Consider the following 25737-nt stretch of genomic DNA (forward strand, 5'->3'; position numbering starts at 1 on the left):
AGCAGTGACTTATATATTTATACAATTAATATATAAAACAATTATATAAAATCCAATTGAATAATTAAACAAACAACTCCATTCCTTTCCTCCTATGGAAAACTAGTTACTTTGTATTTCCATATGTAATTCATGATTTTATTACTAAATGCCTAGACACTAAATTAGTGACTTGAATTAATATAAAATACAAATGTATTAAGTAGAAAAAAATATTGGAAAGACAATGATACCACAGTTGCAATTTTTGTAGAAGAGATTAAATGTTTCACTAACTTTTTGGATTTCACCTTTCAATTTGAAAGAGAAGCTATCAACTATCTGGATGTGTACATATCAAAAGATACAGCCCATAACAGATTAAAACAACTATATATAGGAAACCCACATATTCCAATACTTTCTTGCATTTTTCTAGCAGCCACCCCTTCCATCAAAAGAAGGCGGTTATGAAAGGCCAGTTGGTCAGGGCATCAAGGATGATTTCCAAGTAGAATGTAGTTTACTTAGATCCATGTTCAGTAGTAGAGGTTATCCACCCAGACTATTTGATAAAATAAGGCAAAAAGTGGTTAACGAGAAACATGGGACATTTTAGACCTATCCTGTTTAATGGATACCATGATTTTATTCATGAGTTGGATGGTGATAGAAATTGTTATGCACAAACAAATTCCCATACTAAAGGTATATTAGACATAGGTGGTCCCACACTTATCACAACTTTTTTCAAAGGATGCAAAAATTGTTTCAGATATCATCTATAAGAATTGGGCACTGCTGGCAGAAGATACACACATCAACAAAAAGTTTGAAAAATTGCCACACATTATTTATCGGTGTGGCCAAAATTTAAAGGACATCTTAGAACTTCCAAGCAGAATTACAAAAAAGAACATGAGTATGTGCAAATGTGGTCACTGCCATCAGTGTCAGCATATTTATGTGGGCACTAAAATAACCATTAGAGATGTTGAATACAACATATTAGGTAAATTTAATTGCGAGTCAAAGGGCATTGTTTATTCTGCTATATGCCAACAATGCCAATCCTTTTATATAGGAAAGAGGACAGTGCACCAATGCATATACGAGCATACGTATCATATAAGTAAAGGTACCACCACAAATGCTTTGGCTAGGCACACATTGCAACATCCCACTCACAAAAGTTTGTTTGCCATTGTGCACCAGGAACTATTTAACAAACGAGGAGGGCCATGGGCATTAAGGTTAGAAGAAAAGGAATTGTTGTGGCAAATTAGAACTTTTGCACACACACTCCCTGGCCTTAATGAATATGCTTCCATTAAATGCATTTTGAAACTTGGAAACCGCTAGATAGGTAGTATGTGTGTGTGTGTGTGGGGGGGGTTTAACACAAAAAACATAGCCCCAGGTATTTCATTTATTCAATTATATATCAAATATTTATATATATATATATATATATATATATATATATATATATATATATATATATATATATATATCTATATCTATATATGTATATATATATTTTTTTTTCCTACTTAATGCATTTGTATTTTATATTAATTCAAGTCACTAATTTAGTGTCTAGGCATTTAGTAATAAAATCATGAATTATATACGGAAATACAAAGTAAATAGTTTTCCATAGGAGGAAAGGAATTGAGTTGTTTATTTATTCAACTGGATTTTATATAATTGTTTTATTGTTTTATTTATTAATTATATAAGTCATTGACTGCTTGTGTAACTTTGTCTGAGGAAGTTTGGATACTAGTTCTTACGAAAGCGCTTACGGAATAAAGTTTTGGAAAAGGAAAACATCTGCAAGTTTTGCTGTCTTTTGTGTCCCTGGAAGTTGCTGCTTGGGATTCATCCCAACCAAGGACCTTTAAAGGAGCACGCTCGATCTGTATCAGTTAATCTATGAGACGACGGTCTTTGCTGGGACAGGGATACCGTACCTCCATCCTCCTGCAGCTGAATATTTTTTCACCAGTTGCAGTTGTTCTCTAAGACAAGCAACTATATGTTCTTATGCTACTTGTTTACTAATGTAGTGTGATGGCTGCACTGGTTTTCATAATTTGCAGAAAGGTGCTTACCTATAACATGCAGGTAAACTGATAGATTGTGAGAATAATGTGGTAGGAGCATTTTGTCACGGTGTGCATCAGTACATGTGCACGTGGTTACATTCCAAAAAGATGAATGTACCAAATGTTGAAGGACGGTACTAAATGTCAAAATATAACCTGTTGAAAATGGAATATGCCCTTTCCCCATTGTTGTGTGATCCTGGAGTGGTATATGTAATTCTTTGGGGAGGGGGGCATTTTGTATTTCAACATTTAGTACATAACCATGCCCATCTTGCTCCAAGTGCAATATCTTATAGAATAAAAAAAGTGCTGAAGTCAAACTGGAGAAAACATACCACTGTCCTAGTACCCATCAGTGGATGTCTTTTTGCAGATCAGTTGATATGGAAAGCACATTTCTGTTTTTTCTGTCTTTAAAATTAGCATTTTTGCTTCATTTTGTTCAGTACTGTGTGATAGGACATGCATTTTAAAAATATGTACTTATCCAATTGGCTTGTGTTGTGAGACTGCTAGTAATTACATTGCTTAGATTGATAGTTTTGTTATATGGATTTCCTCACAGTAGTACTCTTGTCTTGTTTTACACAGTCGTGCAACACCAATTATGTGGTAAAGGAACGTGAGTCATCATGAGCTGTCCAGCAGAAGTATGATTCTTGGCTGGTGTAGAAAATCCACTCGTTTGACAGAGTCACTGAAGTAAAACTGAAGGAGTACAGTAATAGTGCACACAGCTTGTCATCTGTCGGACAAAGCAGTGTTTTGTTTACCCCATTTTATTAATTAATTGTTTACATTTAGTTAGTGGGAAGGTCCATCTGGATCAATCATGCAAGGCTCCTTTTCAGCAGAGGCCTAGGAAAAAAAGCACCAAAAACATAATGAGAGAAAAACTTAAAAAGAGATTTTAGCAGACCCTTTATCAGGACAAGCAGTATTTGAAGTATACCAAACAAAAGGCACTTTCCACGCCGAGCAAGCTCAAAAAAAAAAAAAAAAAAAAATTTTTTTTATTGAAGCAAGGTGAGGCAAGACGAGGCAGAGACTAGTACATAAACACTTGTAAATACACTGCGTTTTCATCAAGAACTTCAACAGATGTATAAAAACACAAGACTACTTCCTTTATATATTAAACCCTCCCAGTCACCCACCACTCACACAATGACATTAGTCAGCTAAACTGAAAAGCCTAAATATAAAATACATTAAAATCACCATTCTCAAAAACTACTATGGAATGTACGTTAAAATATTCATTATAATGTTAACAAAGCCACCATTAATGCACATTAAAGTCACATCGCAACCTCAAAATATGCTCAATTCAGTGTGGTACAGATTGAGTAAAACACTGTAAATAGAATACAATAAATTGAATAAATTAAATGAATAGGTAAATGAATGAATGAATAAACCTTAATGAAAAGCACCATCTACTGTCCAGCGATAAAAAAATTCACCAAAGTTGCAACATTTTTGTGACTCTGTAGTGTTCCCCTAAAATATATAATATATTTAAAATAGTTAAGTAATTATTTAATAAAAATACCTCCATATAAGTCACTAAAATAACTTCATCAGTAAATGTGGTAGGGTAATCGGAAAAACTACACACAGCTATCATAGGTTCATACTAGGCTATCTGCCCAAGGGCATTTATAAGCCTAGCCATTTCGCCACCCATTTTAAATTTATTTTGCTATGCCCTTTTTCGAGGTTAGTATACTGTGCCTCTGTCTAACAGTGACACAGAAGTGATACCCGGGGTAAACCTACGATCTCCCATCCACTCATCAAGATTCCTCTTGAAGAGAGTCCGTGAGGGACTCTGCCTAACCTGGACTGGGATTTTATTCCAGAGTGAAGGGAGCCTCTGGGTTATGAATCTGTCCCTCCAGCATGTCCTATTTATTTCAGTGCTGAGGTTCAAGTCTCTCGAGCGCGTAGCTCGATGGGATTTGGATTTTCTGAGGTGTTGCCCTTAACTTCAATACAGGAGCAAGTGACACATAATTAAGACTCTGGTGTCTATTAGCTTCCAAAACAATTTGCCAGTAGACCTCCCAGTATGCTATCCTAGTTTCCCCACCAACCACCTCTGGCATCCATAGAAATTTCCTCTATTCCAAAATATAAAACGTCTGTGGGACAGGCAACCGTGTGTTTATATAGTGCACTTCTGAAATTTCTATTACATATATCATTCATGTGCTCGTAAGGCCTTTTTAATTTTCTTTCTGTCTTACCTACATAAAATGCTGAGCACTTATTGCACATCGCAATGTAGACCACCGCAAAGGACTCACATGTGCTATAAGTCCCACTGGTAAAACACCTGTCCCTAGCCTCTATTAAAACACCATCCCTGTGGACTATGTGCATACATTGTGGACACAGTCCACATTTATATGTGCCCACCTTATTCCGATTGGAAACAATTCTATGATTTTGTTCCATTAGATCTTTAATGTTGGGACCCCTTCAAAAAATACATCTAAAAGGATAATTAAAAAATACCTCCCAAATCAGATAACATAGAAAATCTTTGCCATTCCTGTTCCATTATGTTTTTGATAATATGAGCATCCCCATTAAACTCTGTTACAAAAGCATGCTCATAACCCTCACTATTTTGGGGGACACTGAGGGAAATATTTACTTCAGAATTGTAATTTACCATTTGGATTTCAACACCCAGTATTGGGCGGAGTTTATTTTTACATCCTTCCCTAACTTCCCTATGTACCTCATCAATCAAATTTTGTTGGATAACCCCTATCCATATACATATTCCTCAAAACCTCACACTCACCTTCAAAATCACCATTGTCAGAAGTCATTCTACTGCTTCAGATGGCGCAGTGGTGCAGCAGTAGCATTGTCGCCTCACAGCAAGAGGTTCTCCTGTTCAGTTCCTGGCTGGGGTGCCTTCTGTGTGGAGTCTGCATGTCCTCCTCTGCGTTTGTGTGGGTTTCCTCCGACGTTACAAAGACAAGCACCTGGAGCATTTCTCCCCGGGCCTCCACTGAAAATTGGTTTTGTTCCAAGTCGGACTTTCCTGGTTAACAAATGTTAAATAAAATAAATAATCTTCACAAATTGCTGTTTAACAATGCTGTTTTTTGACTGTAGGGGTGGGCACTAGCATAGTGAAGGAACGAATTAGAGTCCGTCTTTTTACAGTAAACTTTGGATTTGTAACCCCCATTATACTTGTGTAAAGTCGCATCCAAATATTCAAGTTTGTCCCAGTCCACATTGTAAACAAATCTTAAAAAAATTAGTCGCGCTAGAGATGTACTCAAAGAATTACATGAATTTAGCTTCAGAATCCACCCGAAATATAACAATATCATCCAAAAACTGCTTGTACAACACCCAACAATCCTTAAATTAGGAGTTCAAAACAAACTTGTGTTCCCAAAACATCAAAGTAATAATAATGGCATATATGGGGGCACACCTGGCCCCCATAGCAACACCACTAAACTTCTGGAAAATTTCACCTTCAAAAAATATAAAGTTATTTTTTAAAACTATGTCCATCATTTCCAAACAGATGTGAAAGTCATTAAAAGGTAAATTTCCATACTCATTGAAGGCTTTTTCAAGCCATCTTAAACCCAGGTTGTGGGGTATACAGCCAGATAATTCCAAAATATCTATAAATCTTCTCTACATAATTCTGGTTTTACACTTCTTAAAAAGTCCCAGGAATCCTTCAAAATGTTACCATCTGCCATTTGGATCTTTTTCAATTTCACATCCAAGTATCTAGTTAAGGGTGCAGTCACCAAACCCCCAGTTGATACAGTAGATCTCAAAGGTGGATCCGATACATTCTTTTGTCCCTTCCATCTTTGAATACCAAAAATATAAGGTTATAAGAGGCCTGGCATTGTATAAAAAAGTTTATGTATCTAATATCTAAATCTATAAGACCCTCAAACATGAATTCTTTCAGGGCCAAATATAAACTCTGGTAAGCTATATTAATTTCATTTTTCGAAACCCTACTGTATTTAGTAGGGTCACACAATATCTACATCATTTTTGCTTCCTACATCACAGTATTCATAAGCATGGTACCTCCCCCCTTATCAGGTTTCATTACCCTCAAATATTTGTTGGCTCTTAATTGTTTTAATAAAATAGTTTTTTTTTTAGATAAATTAGAGAGAAGTCTATTCTCTGAAACACCCACTCTAAGCTTGTTCTCACCCAAAACTTCAAAATTCTTTAAATGCAGGTGAAGGGGTGGGTTAAACATGCTGTAAACGAAGAACCAAAAAGTAACAACACACCACAGAGATGGAGATAAGTTCACCAATTCATGTCAGCAAAGAAAATCTTTTTATTCCATTCAGTAAAAATTATATGTATAAGTGTTTTTGTTTTAGTCCACATAAAACTTCTTCAGATACATTTAAGACTTGATTTTTAAATACTGTTTGTTACATTTCAAACCAATCTGCTGAACCTTAAAGTCATATCCCTTCCTATACATTAAATATGTTAATCCCAAAGAAATGTATTTTTCAGTTAAAGCACATAAAAAACCTTTATAAAAATACTACCTAAAAGTAGAATAATTAAAAAGGGTATATATTAGAACTGCAAAAGACTTGTTCAGTGAATACGTAATCATCGATACATATTACACGAACCGCGAATACACCGAACGCCCTAAACCGCAAAATTCAAAGTCTCGAACCGTCATAGTTGTCCAACCCCACCATGCGCTACATAGTACTTACCCAAACAAAATAAGTAAACCACATACATACATTAACTAAAACCCTACTTATAACCCTACACTAAACCTTACATACATTACTATCTATGAGCTTACCTTAACCTGCACCCTAACCCTAAGGTCTGTAACTATCGCACACTTACCTTACAGAGCTGTACCGCAGAAGGGCCAACCATGACTATTCGACATTTCAGATTTCGTGCTTCAGGACGATCGGCGTTTTCGCGGTTCGACATATACGTGTTGATGTTCGCGTTTCACTGTTGCAGTCATTACACTTGGGTTATCCTGCTGGCAGGCTACCCGCAGTCGGCCTGAATTCCAAAGTCCTGGTCGGGCGTCGGTTGCTGTCGCCTCTTCCCTGATGTCAGTGAGCCAGGGTTATAAAAGATGCAGCCGACGCCATTTTCTTCAGTCTTTCTTGCCATGCGGTGCCCGAAGCAAAAGCAGTTCGCAAGTGCTGGTCGGCCGACTCCTGAGATTTTCAAAATCGAATTTCAGATCCAAAGTCTTCAATAAAGCTAAGTACCCTGTTGGGGAAACTTTTTTCTTGCTCCAGACCGATGTCAGAAAAAGTTAACAATTGTATTTCTTGTGGGAAGCAAATACCTCATAAGGATTTTCATTCTTACTGTATTCCTTGCCTAGGCCCTGACCACGACGTTGCTAGTTGTCGGTTTTGTGCTAGATTTAACCAACGCACTATTAAGCGTCGGTACGATTTTGCTTTTCATTATTTTGGCAGAAGGTTTAACTATATAATGCCGTTGGAACAACCGACGACCGGAATTCATAAAAAACGCAAGGATAAAGACAAGGACAAGCATCCGAGGTCCAAAACCGACAACAAAGCTTCTTCTCGGCCAGTCGCCAGTTCTCCGGTCCGCCACCTCCGACTCCCACGTGGAAACAGGTAGGCCTCTGGATACTCAAGGTATTGGCCCTTCAGACATTAATCCCTCAGATGGGTCCAGAGCTGCTGAGCAGGCATTGGCTTCTGAGGGTGTCTTCAGACCTACACAACTTTTATATAAAGCCTACTTCAGCATCCAAGACAAAGTCTAAAACAGTTTTAAAGACAAGGAAACCAATACAGCATTCTCCAGGACAGACTTCTATGCCTAAGAAACAGATGCTCAAAATGGCCGAAGACCTAATTACTTTGATCAGGGGTTCCCATTCCCCTCCTAAGAGGCCTATGCAAGACGCTGAATATGATTCCTCTGATCAGGTTTCCATTTCCTCTGATTCCTCTTTGAACAGGGATATTCTATTCCTCCCTATGAGGATTCTGATATTGAAGATTCTATTCCTTCAGTTTCTCCTCCTGAGGACTATTCATTTGGGGAAACCCTGCATACCATGAAGGGAGCATTTCCACTGGGAGAGCCAAGATTATTCCGATTCTAAGAAAAGACTTAGCGACTTTCTTTTACTTCCTCAGCACAGACCTCTTGCAATTCCCCCTGTTCTAGACATAGTAGATGATGTATTTTCAGAGTCCAGCCTGTCTCCAGACTCTCTACCTCCTGCTCCTGTTAAGCCGGACAGATACTACAGGGTTCCAGACTCCCATAAATTTCTTTACAAAAACCCTGCTGCTGACCCAGAAATTATCTCACAGGGTCCCAAAGGGGTCAAGGCTGCTTCTGCTAAAACCCTGTCATCTCGGATAGAGATTCTAGGGCTTTGGACAGATGGGGGAAAAAAGGTTACACTTCTGCTACCTTGGCTGTAAGGGCTTTAAATTGTCAATTTCATATGCTCAAATATCAGCAATACTTAATGTCTTTGTTAAAACAAAAAAATTTGACAAATTCTGAATTCTGAGAACAGAGAGTTGCAGGATTTATTGCATGCAGCTGAACAAGTGAGAAAACATACTTTGCAATGTGGCTATGATTCACTGGAGGCCTCGTGCAGGTTACAGGTTCTGTTATTAGAAGGCATGCTTGGTTAAAGGAACAGAATCTGCCTGATCATGTTAAAGCAAAATTATTGGATGCTCCATTACAGCATGATACTTTGTTTGGTGTTAAGGCAGAAGAGGTGTTGAAGAAAATGGAGGATAAGGCTAAATCTATGCAGACAGTAAAGGATTTCTTACAGGTACAGCCATCCAGATGTAGCAGGAACTGGCCCTCTAAGAATTGGTCCTTTCCAGTGTCAGACAGACCACAAAGAGGCAGATTCAGATGCCCTAGAGGCAGGCAACGGCCCCAGGGCTCATACAGGCCCAAACAATGGGGTGCTTGTACCTCCAAAAGCGGAGAAGACAAATCACAGCCTTATAGAAAACAGTCCCAATGACTTCCCTCTGCCAATGCCAAGCACTTATTTTTTGGCAGCACCCTTAGGGGGAAAGCTAGCACTTTTTTCACAAAACTGGCACAAGATCACCCAGGACAAATGGGTCTTAAATATAGTCTCTCAGGGCTACAGGTTCCACATCCTTCCAAAGGCAAAAGGTATGCCAGATCTGCCACACAATCAATGGGCAGAGGCACAAAAACAAGTTTCATCTCTCATGGACATGGGGGCTATTCAGCCAGTGCCACAACAAGAGCAGGGACAAGCATTTTACTCAAGACTTTTCTTAGTACCAAGAAAGGACATAGCCTGGAGACTAATTCTGGACCTGTCTATTCTAAATACTTTTCTGGACATCCCAAAATTCAAAATGTTGACTCTACAGCAGCTTCTGCCCATTCTGGACAAGAAGGCGTGGCTTGTAACTTTGGACCTCAAAGAGGCATACCTGCATGTCCCAATCAGACAATCTTGCAGAAGATACCTCAGATTCATAGCTGGCTCAATGCACTATCAATTCTCTGCACTGCCCTTTGGCTTACCTACTGCACCCAGGGTCTTCACAATATGCCTGGCACCAGTAATTGCATTTTGCAGACAAAGAGGAATTCAAATATATCCCTACTTGGATGACTGCCTTATTCAAGCAAAGACCAAAGATATTCTACTACAGCATCTGGTGTTTGTAAAAAGATTACTAATTTGCCTAGGGTACACAGTAAACGAAAGGAAATCAAAACTAGTACCCTCTCAAGAGAGAATATTCCTGGGTGCAAGCTTAAATACAACTGCCCAGATGGCTTATCTCATGCCAGACAAAGACAACTGACTTCTTACTTCAAAAACATGGCAACAAAGACCCAGTTATCTGCAAGAAAAATTCTGCAGGCTCTGGGCTACATGGCATCCTGCATTCTACTAATTCCATATGCAAGACTGCATATGAGGAAACTACAGTGGTACCTAAAAAGTGTTTGGACTCAACATTGCCACAGCCTGGAAACAGAAATTACTCTCATTCCCTGCCTGCAATAGGAAATTTCAATGGTGGGCACAGGCCTGTCACCACAACAAGGGACATCCATTCACCTTACCCACTGCCAGGCAGACACTAACAACAGATGCATCAGTTTATGCCTGGGGGGCGAACATGGCAGGAGAATGTATTCAGGGCACATTGCCCACAAACCAAATGCATCTTCATATCAACCAAAAAGAGATGCTAGCTGTACAAAATGCCCTGACAGCCTTCAAGGGCCTACTTCATCCAGGACAACTGCTGATAAAGACTGACAGTACTACAGTCATGTGGTACATAAACAAACAAGGGGGCACACATTCCTACCCCCTCTGCAGACAAGCCATGACTTTGCGGAACACAGAATTGACTTATCAAGTACATCTGCAAGCACAATTCCTGCCAGGAAAGACAAATACTTTGGCAGATGAACTAAGCAGAAACCTCATGGATCCTCACGAGTGGAAACTAGATCCACAAATCTTCAACATGATAACAGGGAAATGGGGATGCCCAGACATAGATCTATTCGCCTCCCCTCACAACTGCCTGCTACAGAGATTCTGCACTCGGACTTATCACAAGCAAGCATGGAAAGTGGACGCCCTTTCATTCAGCTGGAAAGCCCTTACAGTATATGCCTTCCCTCCTATGCCTCTCCTCTCCACGGTACTCCTAAAGGTCAGACAAGAGAAGACAAAAATGATACTGATTGCCCCAGACTGGCCACGCCAGCACTGGTACCCAATCCTAAAGAGCTTGTCTCAAGGCCCAGCCTGGACATTGCCTCTAATACCTCATTTGCTGACCCAACAGAACGATCAGATCCTACACAGCCAACTCAGAACCCTAAATCTGGCTGCATAGCGGATAATGTAATCATTCAGAACACACCTCTCTTTAAAGCAGTTATGGATGTTATTTTGGAGGCCAGGAGGCCCAGCACCAGAAAATCTTATGCAGAAAAATGGAAGAGATTCTGTGCTTGGAACCAAGCGCAGGGAATTGACACGCTTGTACCAAATATTCCTCAGATTTTGCAATATCTAACTGAGATGCTGGACAAAGGCCTATCCTTCTCATCAATTAAGATCCATGCCTCTGCCATTTCAGCACATTACAATACGGACCCACCTATTTTTTCACATCCACTGCTAAGACAGTTTCTCTAAGGGGCCAAAAACATAAGACCTCCAATGAGAGCTCCAATACCTGCATGAGACTCTGCCTCCTTTTGAGCCAGCCAATACAGCAGAGATAAAATACTTATGGAAAACAGCTCTTCTCCTAGCAATAATTTCAGCAAGAAGAGTCTCAGAGTTACAGGCACTAATGGCTGTGGAACCTTTTATTATTTTCCATCAGGACAGGGTTTCTCTAAGGACAAACCCGACATTTATGCCTAAGGTGTAGTGTCCAGTGTGGCTCTTAACCAATCCATACATTTGCCTACCTTTTATCCAAACCCACAGAATAAGGGGGAGAGACTTCTGCATTCTTTGGACATACACAGACAGCTACACTTTTACTTGGACAAAACTAATGCCTTCAGAAAGACTGAGCAACTCTTAGTGGCATATGCTGCAGGATCGCAAGGAAAAGCCATTTCAAAGCAGACTATTTCAAAATGGATAGGCCACTGCATTCGTGTCTGCTATTCACAACATGGCAAATCAGTGCCCAAGGGCATTAGGCCACATTCTACCGGAGCAGCAGCCACTTCAGCAGCCTTCCTCAGAGGAGTACCAACCAAGGACATTTTGGAGGCTGCAACATGGACTTCGATGCACACTTTTTCAAAGCACTACCATTTACCTCTCTACTCAGAATCCAGTGCAGGCTTTGCCACTCCAGTTCTGCAGGGCCTCATAGCAACTCCAAACTCTATTTAGGCCCAGCCACTCCAAACTCAGCTTTGGGATTCAACCCAAGTGTAATGACTGCAACAGTGAAACACGATGAACATAGTACAGTTGTGTAATACCATAAATGTAGATGTTCGAGTGTATTCACTGTTGCAGTCCAGGTTACCCTCCCACCATCTCCCTTTTTTCTTTGCTGGGACTTACCTGTACCTCTCTATTGTATACAACCTATGTGGTGTATTTGCTTGTAGATGAAGGTTATGTGCAAGCTTTTTTGTGATCATAATATTTACAGCTTACCCTTTTGGGGACATCTGACATCTGGGGCAAGAAAAACTGAAGAAAATGGCATCGGCTGCATCTTTTATACCCTTGGCGCACTGACGTCAGGGAAGAGGCGACAGCAACCAACGTCGGACTAGGACTTTGGAATTCAGGCCGACTGCGGGTAGCCTGCCAGCAGGATAACCCATGTGTAATGACTGCAACAGTGAATACACTCGAACATCTACATTTATGGTAGGTACATAACTGTACTTTTCCGTATTCGGGTAAGTGGACCTTCGTGATTTTAATAGGGAACCATTAAAAATGTATCGATCACAAAATAAAAATGGATTGAACACATAAAGAACCAGCCTAAATTTGTACTACAGTAAATATCCATGTCTGTATTCAAAAATGCCCGATTCTTTAAAAACCTTAATGTCCTTTTATGTGATATAAACCCTCTTATGAATGTAGTTAATGTTCCAATGACTTTAATTTTACGATGGGACTGATACCATATCGTTGAGACCTGGTTATCTATATGCTTCGAGTTTTATCTGCCAGATCAATTCCTGTCTTTCTAAATAGAATGATAGTGGACCTCCACGTTGTTTTTTTTCTACCTTTTCAAGGATACTGAACTTAGTCATGCCCTTCATGTTGTTCTGTATGCCTATACAAGGCTTTAATAGTTTTTCTTGTCCTCACCTCATACATGTGCTCATAAATACGATTATGTAATTTCCATTCAGTTTTGCCTATGTAAAAGGCTTCACAGACCTGGCATCTAGCACCATATATTATAGCCATGGTTTCACAATTGTGTATATATAGTCCCTATTCCTCAGGTTGATCCTATCACCTTCCAATACATATCTGCATGTACTACACCTCCCACATCTAACCATCTTTGCATGGGGTATATGTTTTACTACCTTCCTTTCCATCATATTCTTAAAGTTGTACCCTCTTCTATAGATTATTCTTGGTCCATCCCCCAAGGTGCGCCATATGCCAAAGTTGTCCTTGAAAATATTTCAATTTTTATTTAAAATCCAGTTGATTTTACTACTTTCTGTATTATAGGGGTTAATCATTGCCTCCGCATAATTATGTCCCCCCCCCCCCCCCCGGTTGATGGATTCCAGGTACCACCCTTTTCCAAGGATAAAATTGGCTTATATATCCCCATTTCCCTCTTCATTACCACTTCAACCATAATTTCCTGCAAAAGGTCATGGGGTAACCCCTCCTAATAAACATGTTTATTAATAAATCACATTCACTTCTAAAATCACTATCACGGGTAGTCATTCGTGCTGCTCTGACCATCTGTCCCTTTACAACCACCTTCTTTTGTTTAAGTGTGGGAACTAGAGAAATTTAACGTGTTTGAATATGTAGGCTTACTATAAACACTTGCCACATAATTAGCCTTAATTATGTCCTTCTCTGTCAGTACGTCCAAGTATGGCTTTTGTTTTTGGTTAGCTGTATATGTAAATTGTAGGAATTTGGTGCGATCATTAATCTATTCCACAAATTGCTGTAGTCTAGTCTCATCGTCATTCCAGATGATAAAAGTATCATCCAAGTAACGTAAATGTATTTTAATTCATCCTCTAAACTGTTGGTTGAAGATGTACTCGTGTTCCCACTGCAGCATGACTATATTTGCCTAGAGGGAACCCACAGGGGACCCCATAGGAACCCCTTCCTTATGTTTGTAGATGTTACCCTCAAAAATTCTAAAGTTATTCTTTAGAATAATCTCTAGCATTTCTGTACATGTATTAACACTATCCTGGTTGATTCCTCTCCTTGTCAAGTAGTCCTGTATCCAATCTAGTGCTATATAATGACATATGACTGTGTATAAGTCGAGAACATCAGTCGTTACTGTAAGATCACTCATTACAAAGTCTACCTCATTCATTTTAGCCAAAAAAATCCCAGGATTCCTTACATAGGTGTTTTTCATCCTTCAATAAATGTTTAAACTTAAAAACAATATATTGAGCACACAGTACTGTTATAGAACCCCTGCCATCCACTATAGGTTTTAGCGGTGGGTTCTCTATTGATTTATGTACCTTGGGTACTTCAAATATAGTGGGTGTCTTGGGTGCAACTACTGTGATATATTTATTCAGTGTTTTATATACATATCCCGTAGTTGATTATTGATTTTTATGATAAGCATTGTTTAATTCTGAAATACTTATGATTCCATATGCATTATCATTTAGCATTGTCAGCATGTGCTAATTATATTCTCAGGTTGTCATAATGGCTATCCCCCCTCCTTTATCGGGCTTCATCGCCCATAAATCACAATCTTTAGGAAGGTTCAACATACTTTCAATCATATTTACCATAAAGGCATCTTTTTAGTATGTTTTCCCAACATAAAACATAAATCCAACTCGCAAAACTTCTTGTATGTTATTAATAGTGGATGCAGAGGAGGATTATATAAACTTGACACTTTCAGTTCCTCTATTGGCAGTTGTCTTTCATCAAAAAGTATACCAAAGTTAATTTTTCATACAAATATTTTTAAATCCATTACCTTTACAATGTCAGCTAGTTTTGCTGGTGCATAATTCAATCCTTTCACAAAAACATCTACAAAAGTTCTGTCAAGGTCAACACTTGTATAATTGTACAATTTAACGTCCCGTTTTTTTTTATTATAAACCACTTCCACTACCCTTCTGGAAAATTTGTTTACATTATACATGGAATAGGAGTTGTCCTTGGTGCCAGTGGCTGCCATAGAGAGGAGGAACAGGATTTTCTGGAACTGAGAAGATCAGAGCAGATACGCGAGCAATGGAGAATGCAGCCATCAAATCACAATCCATGGAACAAACCTCACAGAACAATCAGAACAACTTTTACCGCGACAATGGCCTGCCTTACAGAGCAGGGCGGAGATCATGATTATCACATAAAAGGACATTAAGGTTTTTAAAGAATCAGGCATTTTTGAATGTAGGCATGTGGATATTTAATGTAGTATGGGTTTAGGCTGGTTCTTTCTTTGTGTTCAATCAAGTTTTATTTTGTGATCGATACATTTTTAATCATTGTACTTTTAGGTAGTATTTTTATAAAGGTTTCTTATGTGCTTTAACTGAAAAATACCTTTCTTTGGTATTTCTAGATTTAATGTATGGGGAGGGATACGACTTTAAGGTTCAGCAGATTGTTTATTAATGGGCATAGTTTGGAATGTAGCAAACGATATTTAAAAATCAAGTCGTCATATGTCTTAAGTGTATCTGAAGAAGTTTTAATGTGGACTAAAACGAAAGCGCTTATACATATCATTTTTATTGCATGGAATAAAAAGATTTTCTTTGCTGACGCGAATTGGTGAGCTTATCTCTATCTCTGTGGCGTGGTGTTACTTTTTGGTTTTTCGTTTGTGATTTTTCCTTAGATATTAGATGCTATCACATAAACTCTTGTTCGTTTTTGAAGACTTGTTTTCCCTATTAATGCTGCTGCTGTAATTTTCTTTTAGGGAAACTGTTATGTGTGGAACTTAACTGGTGGAATAGGCGATGAAGTCACTCAGCTCATTCCGAAGACAAAAATTCCTGCTCATAAACGTTATGCACTGAGATGTAAATTTAGCCCTGATTCTACGTAAGTAAGATTTAATTGATGGTAAGTAGCAGTGGTGACATAATTTCTAAACTAAATATTATGGGAAATAATGTTGAGAAGTTGACTTTTTGCTGATATTCCTTTAATATTTTTTATTCTGCTGATGTTGAGCTCTCAGTTAATACAGTACATTATATGTTGAGGAATTCACAAAACTTATCCCTTCAACTAATGTCACAGTTCACAGCCTGCGACATTGGCTGGGATTCGCAGTCCAGCACAGCAACAGGCTGCTGTACAAGTAAGAACAATGCTATAGTAGCACACACAGCAATGTGATAGACACCACAGCTAAGGCAAGCTAGCACAGTTAGGTCAGCGTGCATTTGCATACACAGTGTAGCGATGTGCAGCTGCAACCAGCACAAGAAGGGCAGCCCAGCAGAGCATAACAGACAACAAATGTCATTGTGGGTGTGCACAGCACAGTGGCAACCCTGTTGAACGTATACATGAAGAGAAAATGGGAGGCTAGGGAAGTAGGGAAAAGGAAAATGGCAAACAGAGGTTAACACACGCGTACCAGTAACCTAAGGTATAAAAGAAGGTGAGGGGAAGGCAAAGAATTTTTTTGGTAGGAAATAGCCCCTTTTGCAGTTTTACGTAAAGAAAAGTGTGGTAAAGTATTGAAGGATTGCTATGGATCAGAGTGAAAAGGGTAAGTAGCTGGGGCGAATAAGCAGATATAGAACAAAGGCGTAGGTGGTATACATACAAAAAGTGGGAAGGACAGTGAATGGACAGGTACATGCAGATAATGGATAGTTGATGATGAGGAGGGTTATATAACAAACAAGGAATGGTGAATGACATATAAGGGTAGAAGTGCACCAAGATGGGAATAGGATGGGGTACTGGTATGGTTGACATCAGGGCAGCAAACTCAGGCATAATTTACCTGGATGGCCATTGAGTGGGCCATTTGCTCCTCTAGGGGTCCAGTGATCAGGACCTGCCTGTCATGCTACTTTGTTGGCCACTACAAAAAGCTTTTGATGTTTTCATTGCAGGCATCCTGCTGCCAACACACCATGGCAGTGACTAACCTTGGTACCTCACACTGGAAATCATATAACCACTTTCAGGAGAGGAACCACCCAAAGAGAGCTACTGTGGATACCAGTGACTTCTTCCAGTTACTTCCAGCAGAGACACCATCACCTGCTACTGAAAGGTGGCTGCTGGCTACCCATGGCCAGATGCCTTGGCTGGTGGTGACTGAGGTGGTCTGGCCCACCTCTCTTGGTAGTGCTGCATTGCTGAGCTTCATATGTGCACATGTCTTATGCATGAGCATATAGGTCACATGCTTCAGTTTCACCATGGCATGCATGACTTGCAGTGACATTTATGAGTAGCACATTGCACACTGGCATTGATTCACAGTGGTGCTAACTTGCTTCATTAGCATAATTACCATGACATGTGCCCCTTGTCAGGACAGTGTTACACTTTGGTTATAATTAGGGTTGTGTAAAATGGTACCATACAGTAATGAAATCCAGGAATTTGACTAGAATCTCTGTAGTCATAGAGATTCAAAGAGTTAAGGAAGGAGGTCTGCCTGTTAAGTACCAGTGCATCAACAGCGACAAACTCTGGGATGGATGTTGAGGAGAGTGAAGCAGATGCTGTGCTGTTTGCTTGACTTTGGAACTCATAAAACTGGCGTGACGCAGTACACTGTCTGTTGCGGGGGGGGGTTCAAAATATGAACATAGGAAACTGTGGTAAAAATATGCCGCTAAGGCTGTGAGGTCTTGGAGCATATGTTCAGGCTTTGATGCAATATGTGGGGAGTAAAATGATTTATAACTTTAACTACAAATGACTAGGTGTATAAATGGTGGGGGAGGTCATGGGCATACTCGTGTATCCTATGACATGCTACACACACCCACCGTCTGACTTGTTTTGCCCACAGCTTTACTGGTAATGGCATTGCCCACAGGTACAGGTGTTACTGGTAATGGCAATGCCCACAGGTGTACTGTTAATAGCATTACCCACAGGTGTGCTAGTACTGGCATTGCCCACAGGTGTGCTGGTAATAGCATTGCCCACAGGTTTACTGGTATTGGCATTTCCCACAGTTGTACTAGTAATGGCATTGCCCATAGGTGTACTGGTAATTGCATTGCCCACAGATGTACTGGTCATGGTATGTACACCCATCAGAGAAAATGCCTTCAAACGTTCACTAGACACAAGTATGAAGTGCTACTGTAGGCCCTCCACACACATGACTTGAGCCTCCTGTGAAACAGTGATGCAGGTAAGCATTACTGGGGCAAGATTTGGCAGGATCTAGTGTAGGATGTGAATGTTCTGGTATCAGTAATGGGTCCTACTCCTTGCAAAGGAAAAATAATGGAACATTGTAACAGGCAGGTTCACCATGGGAGAGGAAGACCCCTAATGCAGAAGTGGCAAACCAGGGTCAAGCATTTTTTCAGAGTTCAGAGTTGCTGGGTGGGCAGATTGGTGTAATGAGAGATGATTTTTCTGAACTATGATACAGAGTCGCAGTTGCCTAGACATGGTTAGGCGTTGCTTTGTCTAATTATGGTGGCTGCAAAAAAAAAAAAAAGTGATTACTAGAAAATGGAAATCAGAATCTAAACCAATTGTACTAGAAGTAGTAACAGAGGTAAAACAACTGAATGAGGTTTAAAAGAAGGCAGGACTTAAAATGAGCCATGCAATGTTTGACTGAAAATGATTGGTTAGATTATAAATGATATGTAATGTTTGCAACTGGGAGTGCGTCAGTATGGTTTGTGATGTAAAATGATTGCAACTAGGATTGTGTCAGTGTGATTTGTTTTCATTTATATAAATGTATGATTGCCTGTTTGGTAAGTAATGCTTTAATAAAGATGTTTCTTGTTTAAAAAAAGGCAGGAATTTAATAACTTATCTAATGTTGCTTAGGTTATATGATGTATAGCAGTATATGCGAAGTATAATGTTTGTAAACATGAACTTAATATGTAAATTTGCCTGTGTCACAAGTGATAATTCAATAAAGGTGTTAAAAAAAGCAGTTTTGGGTATCACTGACAGGCCAGGGTGGTTGACGTTTTTGTCTGGGGGTGACTCATTTGTGGAAGTTGGGCTGGCACCAAGTACCCATGTGTCTGTAGGGGAAGCACAATATTAGTAATGTCTATGACAGCACAGTATGGCACACTCCAGTGCATATTACAAGTTTTAAGATTGACCAAGGCCCATTTGCATATCTGTCCTTTTAGGAAGCTGTGGTTTGCAACTGCATTAAGTGACAACAAAAGATATATTCATGTGTATCAGTATACATGGCATAGAAAATTATAGAGGGCATGTAGGCTGGCAGTGTTGTTGCTTTCACAGGTTCAACTGGTGGAGCGACCAAAGTAATAGGACAGCACAGGGATGGTCACCAAGGCGCACCTATGGCTGACCAGCCCAGTAATGCAGTGGAACTGTCTGCAACACTACAATAGGAGGGTCACCCACAAAGCCCATCATGGCGACATCGTGTACCTGAGAATCTCTCGATGGCTCCAACTGTGTACCCAGCCCAAACAACATCTGACATGCAGACTGCCTCAGAGGTGGGCATACTCATCTTAGGGGGTAGATGAAGGGGGTTTAGTGCCGGCATGACTCATTGACTACCCTTGATATGGTTATAGTGCACAGACATCCAGCAGTTGTACAGGTCAGTGAACCGGGCATAGATTGCTGCTAACATACAGCATTCTGGAGATAGCAGATATGCTCCATGGTTTACAAGATGAAGTGACTTGCAGCACAGGGACAGGAAGAACCACTGTGCTGCTTAGGTAATGGCTAACAAATGTTTGTTGTAGGAGCCTCTATAAGACAGCAACCACCATCTGGTCTTCTTTTTCAGGCCAGTCTACCTGATGCAAGGTGGTGGGCACAGCCCATGTTAAAGTAAACAGACTGTTGATGAAACTGCATCAATGTCAACTGTGGGTATATAGCCTGCCACCTCTGGCTGTGGGTCTTGCCCAGGTCCATGCAGGATGTCCCATTAGGCTGTGAATACACATGGCTGCATAGATGTCCTTCTATTTCCATGTTGCAGTATTCTACATGTGGGTTTACCCTTCTTCCTTTCGTGTATGTCTGGCCAGTATTCCAAAGTTTTTCAGTCCCTCAAGGTGCATCAGACGTCTGACATGGCTGTAGGAATGTGGGCCATAAAAGTGACGTCTGCATGCAACAGCCCTCAGAACTATTCGGCCACCAGTTGTACGCCAGGGGTCCCTGCTATTTGCTGACATCGGATTAAAAAATAATCAGATAAGTACTCCATTGGGGAACCTTTCAGTCCTTCTACTTTTATTTATAGTTTGTTCATGTCATCCAGAAGGGGCAAGTGTAAGTGTGGCCGGCAGATCCCCCGCAAAGACACCCATGATCGGTGCTTTTTTTGTATGGGTAAGGAACACTACCACGAGAATTTCCCCATTTGTCAGGTGTCCGTCTGTGAGACCTTGCATCTCTGTTTGCACGCTCCAAACCTTTACCTAGAGAATCAACGGTTAAAGCAACTTGCGTTAGGGGTGAAAGGTGCGTCTGACGTCCTGCCAGAGCAACCTAAGAAGAGGGCCAATGCCATGCGGCCTAGCTCTTCTGCTGCACCTCTACCACCCGTACCTCAGCATGTGGCCGATATAGGTCTGGCAGAGGAATCAGCTTCTGCCAGATAGGATAAAGCGGGTACGTATGAGGAAGCCACACAATCCCGAGCTGGTGGCACATCTGTAGAGGTTATACCGGCACTTGCCTTAGACACCAGGGGGGAACCACCACTCACTGTGGGCTCGTCAGATTCCGCCAAGCCCATCCCTTCGTCTGACTCTAGGTCATCGCCTACCCGGATGCCAGTTAGGCCTCTCAAGAAAAAACAGAAGACAAAGCATCTCTCGCCTCACCCTGAAAGCATGCCTGATTGGCCAACCTGCAGCCAAAGCATATTCAATGCCTTCATGGTCCTGTGCCCTACTACGACAGGAAGCCCTAGCACTATCCCTCCTCTATTAAGCTTTAGGCCCAAACCTTCAGATACAGCAAGGAGAGACGACAAAAAGGAAGAACTTTCTGACTCCTCAGGGGATTCTCTTTCCTATTCCTCACAGATATCCTCCCCCGGGCTGTGGATCACCAGAGAAAGAGTCCATTGAGCCTGACTCCCTAGTTGAGGATTTAACCTTTGGGGAAACTGTATGCAAAATGAAAGATCACTTATAAAGTGGGAATCCACTGACATGACTGAGGTGCAGAAGAGGTTCGATGACCTCATACAGATGGACTTTCCCATTCCTTCTGCTATCCCTCCCATTCTGCTTGCGTTCCTGGATGCCTTTTCCTCAACATCCCTAAATCCTGATTCTCAAATGCCAGCCCCACACATGGCTGACAGGTTGTACAAGGTACCAGAGTCAGAGAAATTTCTCCTTAAGTGCCCTCCAGCCGACCCAGCCACCATCTCCATCTCCACTGATAGGGCTTCCAAGCTGCTTCCTACCACAACCATTCTTTGTTAAAAGCACACCTGTCTGCAATCTCTACCAGTCTCCCTCTGGATCCACCCCTAGCATCCTGACTCCCTGCCAAACTCTTCTTCAAAGGGGTACTTCACATGAGACCTCCCAGAAAACCCTCCCCTCCTCCCTGGGACCTTAACTGGCGTACTAGAAAAGCTTACCCTGGCTCCTTTTGAGCCAGGAGACAAGGCCTCCTTAAAATTTTGCACATGGAAAACTATTCTTTTGGTGGCTTTGACCTTAGCCAGGAGGGTCTCAGAGGTACAAGCTCTAATGGCTACTCCTCATTTCCTAGTCTCCCACCTTGACAGGGTCACTCTCAGGGATTAGCCCGTCCTCCTCTCCCAAGGTAGTGAATGACCTGTCTCTGAACCAGGTCATACATCTGCCCACCTTTTCCTTAAATCCACAGGAGGATAGTGAGAGAGTACTTCACTCCCTAGACATCCACAGGCAGTTTATGTTTTATCTACATAAAACCAAGGCCATTAGGAAATCTGATCAACTGTTTGTCTCCTTTCACCCCAGAGCCCTGAGGAAAGCAGTTACCATACAGACCATTTCGGCCTGGATATCCAGAGGCGTCTCATTTTGTTGTACCATGGGAAAACCTTACAAGGCAATATTAAAGCCCATTCCACCAGAGAAATGGCCTCATCTGGGGCCTTATTTAAGGAGCAAGACACCAACACAATCCTTGAACAGCTACTTGGTCCTCAGTGCACACTTTCACCAAGCATTACAAGCTGGACCATATCTCTAGGGCCAGGGCAGGGTTCACCAGGGCTATCCTTCAATGATTCCTGGAAACGTCTTCAAGGCCACCACCCAGTTCTCAGTGAGGTTTGTCACTCACCCATATGTAGAATACTGCAATATGGGAATAGAAGGGCACAGAAAAGTTGTGTAAAATCTTACCATAACCATAGATGTCCTTCTCTTCCATGTTGCAGTATTCCTTCCCTCCCTCCTTCCCCTCATGTCAGGTTGCACTTTCACTTCTGGGTGGCACTAGATGGGCTGTGCCCTACCAGGGCTGGCTTTGGAACCGGGGCTTTCTGTTCTGAGGGCTGGTGCATGCAGACGTCACTTTTATGGCCCACGTTCTACAGCCATGTCAGACGTTCAATGCACCTTGAGGGACTGAAAAGCTTTGGAATACTGGCTGGATGTACGCAAAAGGAAGAAGGCTGACCCCACATGTAGAATGCTGCAACATGGAAGAGAAGGACATGTATGGTTATGGTAAGATTTTACACAACTTTTATTTCTAGCCCTTCACAGTCCCATGTGGGTGCATGGGCTGTCATCCCAATTCATGGGCATCACCCAAGTTATGTGTGATGCTACTTATCAGTCTAAACACGAGATACCCCATCAGAGTACATGCACATAGTTCTGTAGTTGCACCCTCCTTGCCATAAACTGCAAAGGGCCTTGATACCACAAGACAACACAGTAGACACTGTCTGCAGTCATTTCATGGCACCACATCCCCACCATTTTAGGATGTGATCCCTGCCCCCTCTCAGCTTTGTAGAGTATGCACCTACCATGTTCACCTCCCTTGACCCTATCCCAGATTGCGGTCACCTGTCCATCGTGTCCACCTCACCTACACAAGTGACTGTGACTGAGCCTTGCCCAGCATCTAACCTGTGTGAATATGGTGGTGTCTAATGCATAGAGAGGCCAGTTCATGCACTGCCTTGCATAGCCCTGGGTGTGATACTGCATGCATTATTTTATTCTGTGTTCTCTTTGTCACCGCCCATGGCTGTTGATCAGATGACCACTGTTTGCCAGTGCTGGAATGTATTGTTCCAGTCTTTGCCTCAGCTGTGGTATTGCTGTTGCATTTTTCTGTCCTGACTGTCCACCATGATCTCCTGCTGTTACTGATGTGTATGGAATGTCCTGCCATATGTTTACTTGCTGTTCCACTTGTTTGTGCAGTGCTGTCTTGCAGACCAAGGGATGCACAACAAACATCTTGCTGCGTATAGTTGAACTATATTGCATTGCAGTATTTGAAGTCTGTAGACACTGAGCACACACTTCACTACATTTTCCACTTCCATATGGGTTGTGTTGTAGGCCATTTCCTGTAAGGTATGAGGGTTACATGTCAGGGTCATCAAGTAGGGCTTTAGGGCATAGCTGGCATAACCTGTAACACACATCCAACAGCATATATGTGACCTGCTCCCCTTTCTGCATGGTATCTGTGTGTATAGGCCTTTCAGTCTACATGGTGTGTGCATCTACCAACCACTTAATCATGGGGGAAGCCCCCTCACAGGAATGGTTTTTATATGTTAGTATAGGTCTGTGGAAGGGTGGTGCACATATGCATTACAAATAATGTCCTGATTATAACAGACCACCTGGTAGTTCAGGGAGTGGAAGCTCTTCCGGTTGATGTATCACAGGCTCTTTAAGACCAAAATGGCTTCTACGGCTTTTCAGTCGGATTTCAAACTAAGAACTTTGCAGATTATCACATACAGTGCTATTCTGATGTGATGCATCAGCAGACATTAAAATTCTGTTCCTACTTCATTTGTAGGACAGCCATAATCATTTGTAAACAAGCAATACATATGAATTTAAAACTTCAAGTCATGTACATTTTTAAGTTTGGAAAAAAACATTAGTATACCATCTGATCAAGGAAAGCTCAGTCTGTCTCAAATTGAACTTGCAGAAAAACGCAGTCCATGTTTTTGTTTATCCAAAAGTAGATCTGTGTACTTGGCAGCTTTTCTGTCATGTGGATTTGCATTCCCTCCAACACTTGCTGCACAGACACATATTAAAGGCAAAGCGAGCAAAAACAAATGTAACTCATGTTTCGGAGCTCAGAACCCCTCCCTTCTCTTTGGGGACATTATTGCAATCCCTTTATAAGGCTGGTATCCATCTCTGCTATTACAGATCTTTCTTGCCACAGTTCATATAGCATGTACTGTTGTATAGCATCTGTAGTTCAGCCTGCTATTCAGCTCAGTTCACTAAGCAACCCAATGGAGAAATCTTCTTGCCTTTTAGTACCTTTTTGCAATAGTTAGATACGCTTGGATTGTTCCCCTTTTTTTGGGGGAGGGGGGTCAGAAAACCAATTCTGTTTTAAAGGTGTGTCCACAATAATTAAGAAGGCAGGTGTCTTTATGACAGACAAATTCCATATATTGATTTCCATAGCTTTTGCTTATTCTACCTGGGGCCTGACCATGATATTAAAAGCTATAGTGTCCGCCAGAGAAGAATTTACTCCTAAAAACACTTAGAAGACAAGAGCATTCCCTACAAAACCTTTTAGACAGGAAGTGGCTGAAGGCTTTGACCCATACCACCAAGTGTCTTTGAGTTAATCCCTTACCTTGGACATTCTCCTAAAAGGCATAAGGAGAAGATTTCAGAGGTTTGGGAGATTTGGCCAAGGTGTCAAGTGTCCCTGCTTGGCTTGAGAATATAGCTCCCAGCAAGGTGCTTTTGCATCCCCTCATGTACACATCTCAGTTATCTGAGATCTCTGACTAAGCCCCTTTGGAGGACTCTTATGTTTGCGGATAAAGGTACCATCCCACTGAGAAGATGACCCTTGCATGGAACTCTGACCAAATTCTCCATTGCTGAAACCCTTGTAGTTTTTTGAAGGGGAGGATGGTCATCCCATAATTTTAGTTAGGGAGGATATAACTGTTCAAGACATGGAGCACTGGGACTTCTATCCCAGGTCCAGACCACCAGGGTAGCTGCTCCATCCAACAGGACCCAGAAGTTCCAAATATAGGAAGCCCACCCCACCAAGCTTCCTGCACTTACCAGGATCTCAGGCAACTGCCAGTGCCTGAGGTCCCACCTCCATCCAGGCTGTTACTCAAGAATGGGTCTTCTTGGCTCCAGTGTTCCATTAAATTTTGCAGAGTTTGTAGCCAAGTGCAGATCAGCCTTCAGGATCTGGAATCCACTGCACTTGGAGAATGAGGGAACCCTCCCAGGTAAGGGACCCCAACTCCTCAGAGAGTGAAGGAAAGAAATAGATTATGTTTCTCAGATGTCTTGCTCCTTAGGGTATGACACAGACTTTGATGACACCATGTCTTCAATCTTTTCTGCAGAGGAAATATGATTTGGAGCTGCAATTTGTAGAATGGAAGACCACTTGATATGGGAG

General features: G+C 41.3%; 1 protein-coding gene across 4 annotated transcripts in view; it reads left to right on the forward strand.

Moving 5' to 3' along the window:
- The window catches only part of MLST8 (MTOR associated protein, LST8 homolog), a 597189-nt gene that overhangs the window by 441590 nt on the left and 129862 nt on the right, over window positions 1-25737 (forward strand). For all 4 annotated transcript variants that reach the window (XM_044089213.1, XM_044089214.1, XM_044089215.1 and 1 more), the window contains one exon: window positions 15851-15975. In XM_044089213.1, the coding sequence (XP_043945148.1) occupies window positions 15851-15975 (125 nt within the window). The remainder of the gene's footprint in view (window positions 1-15850; window positions 15976-25737) is intronic.

This window comes from Protopterus annectens, chromosome 12.part0 (genome assembly GCF_019279795.1).
Source record: "Protopterus annectens isolate FY-2018-M chromosome 12.part0, PAN1.0, whole genome shotgun sequence".
NCBI lineage: Eukaryota > Metazoa > Chordata > Ceratodontiformes > Protopteridae > Protopterus > Protopterus annectens.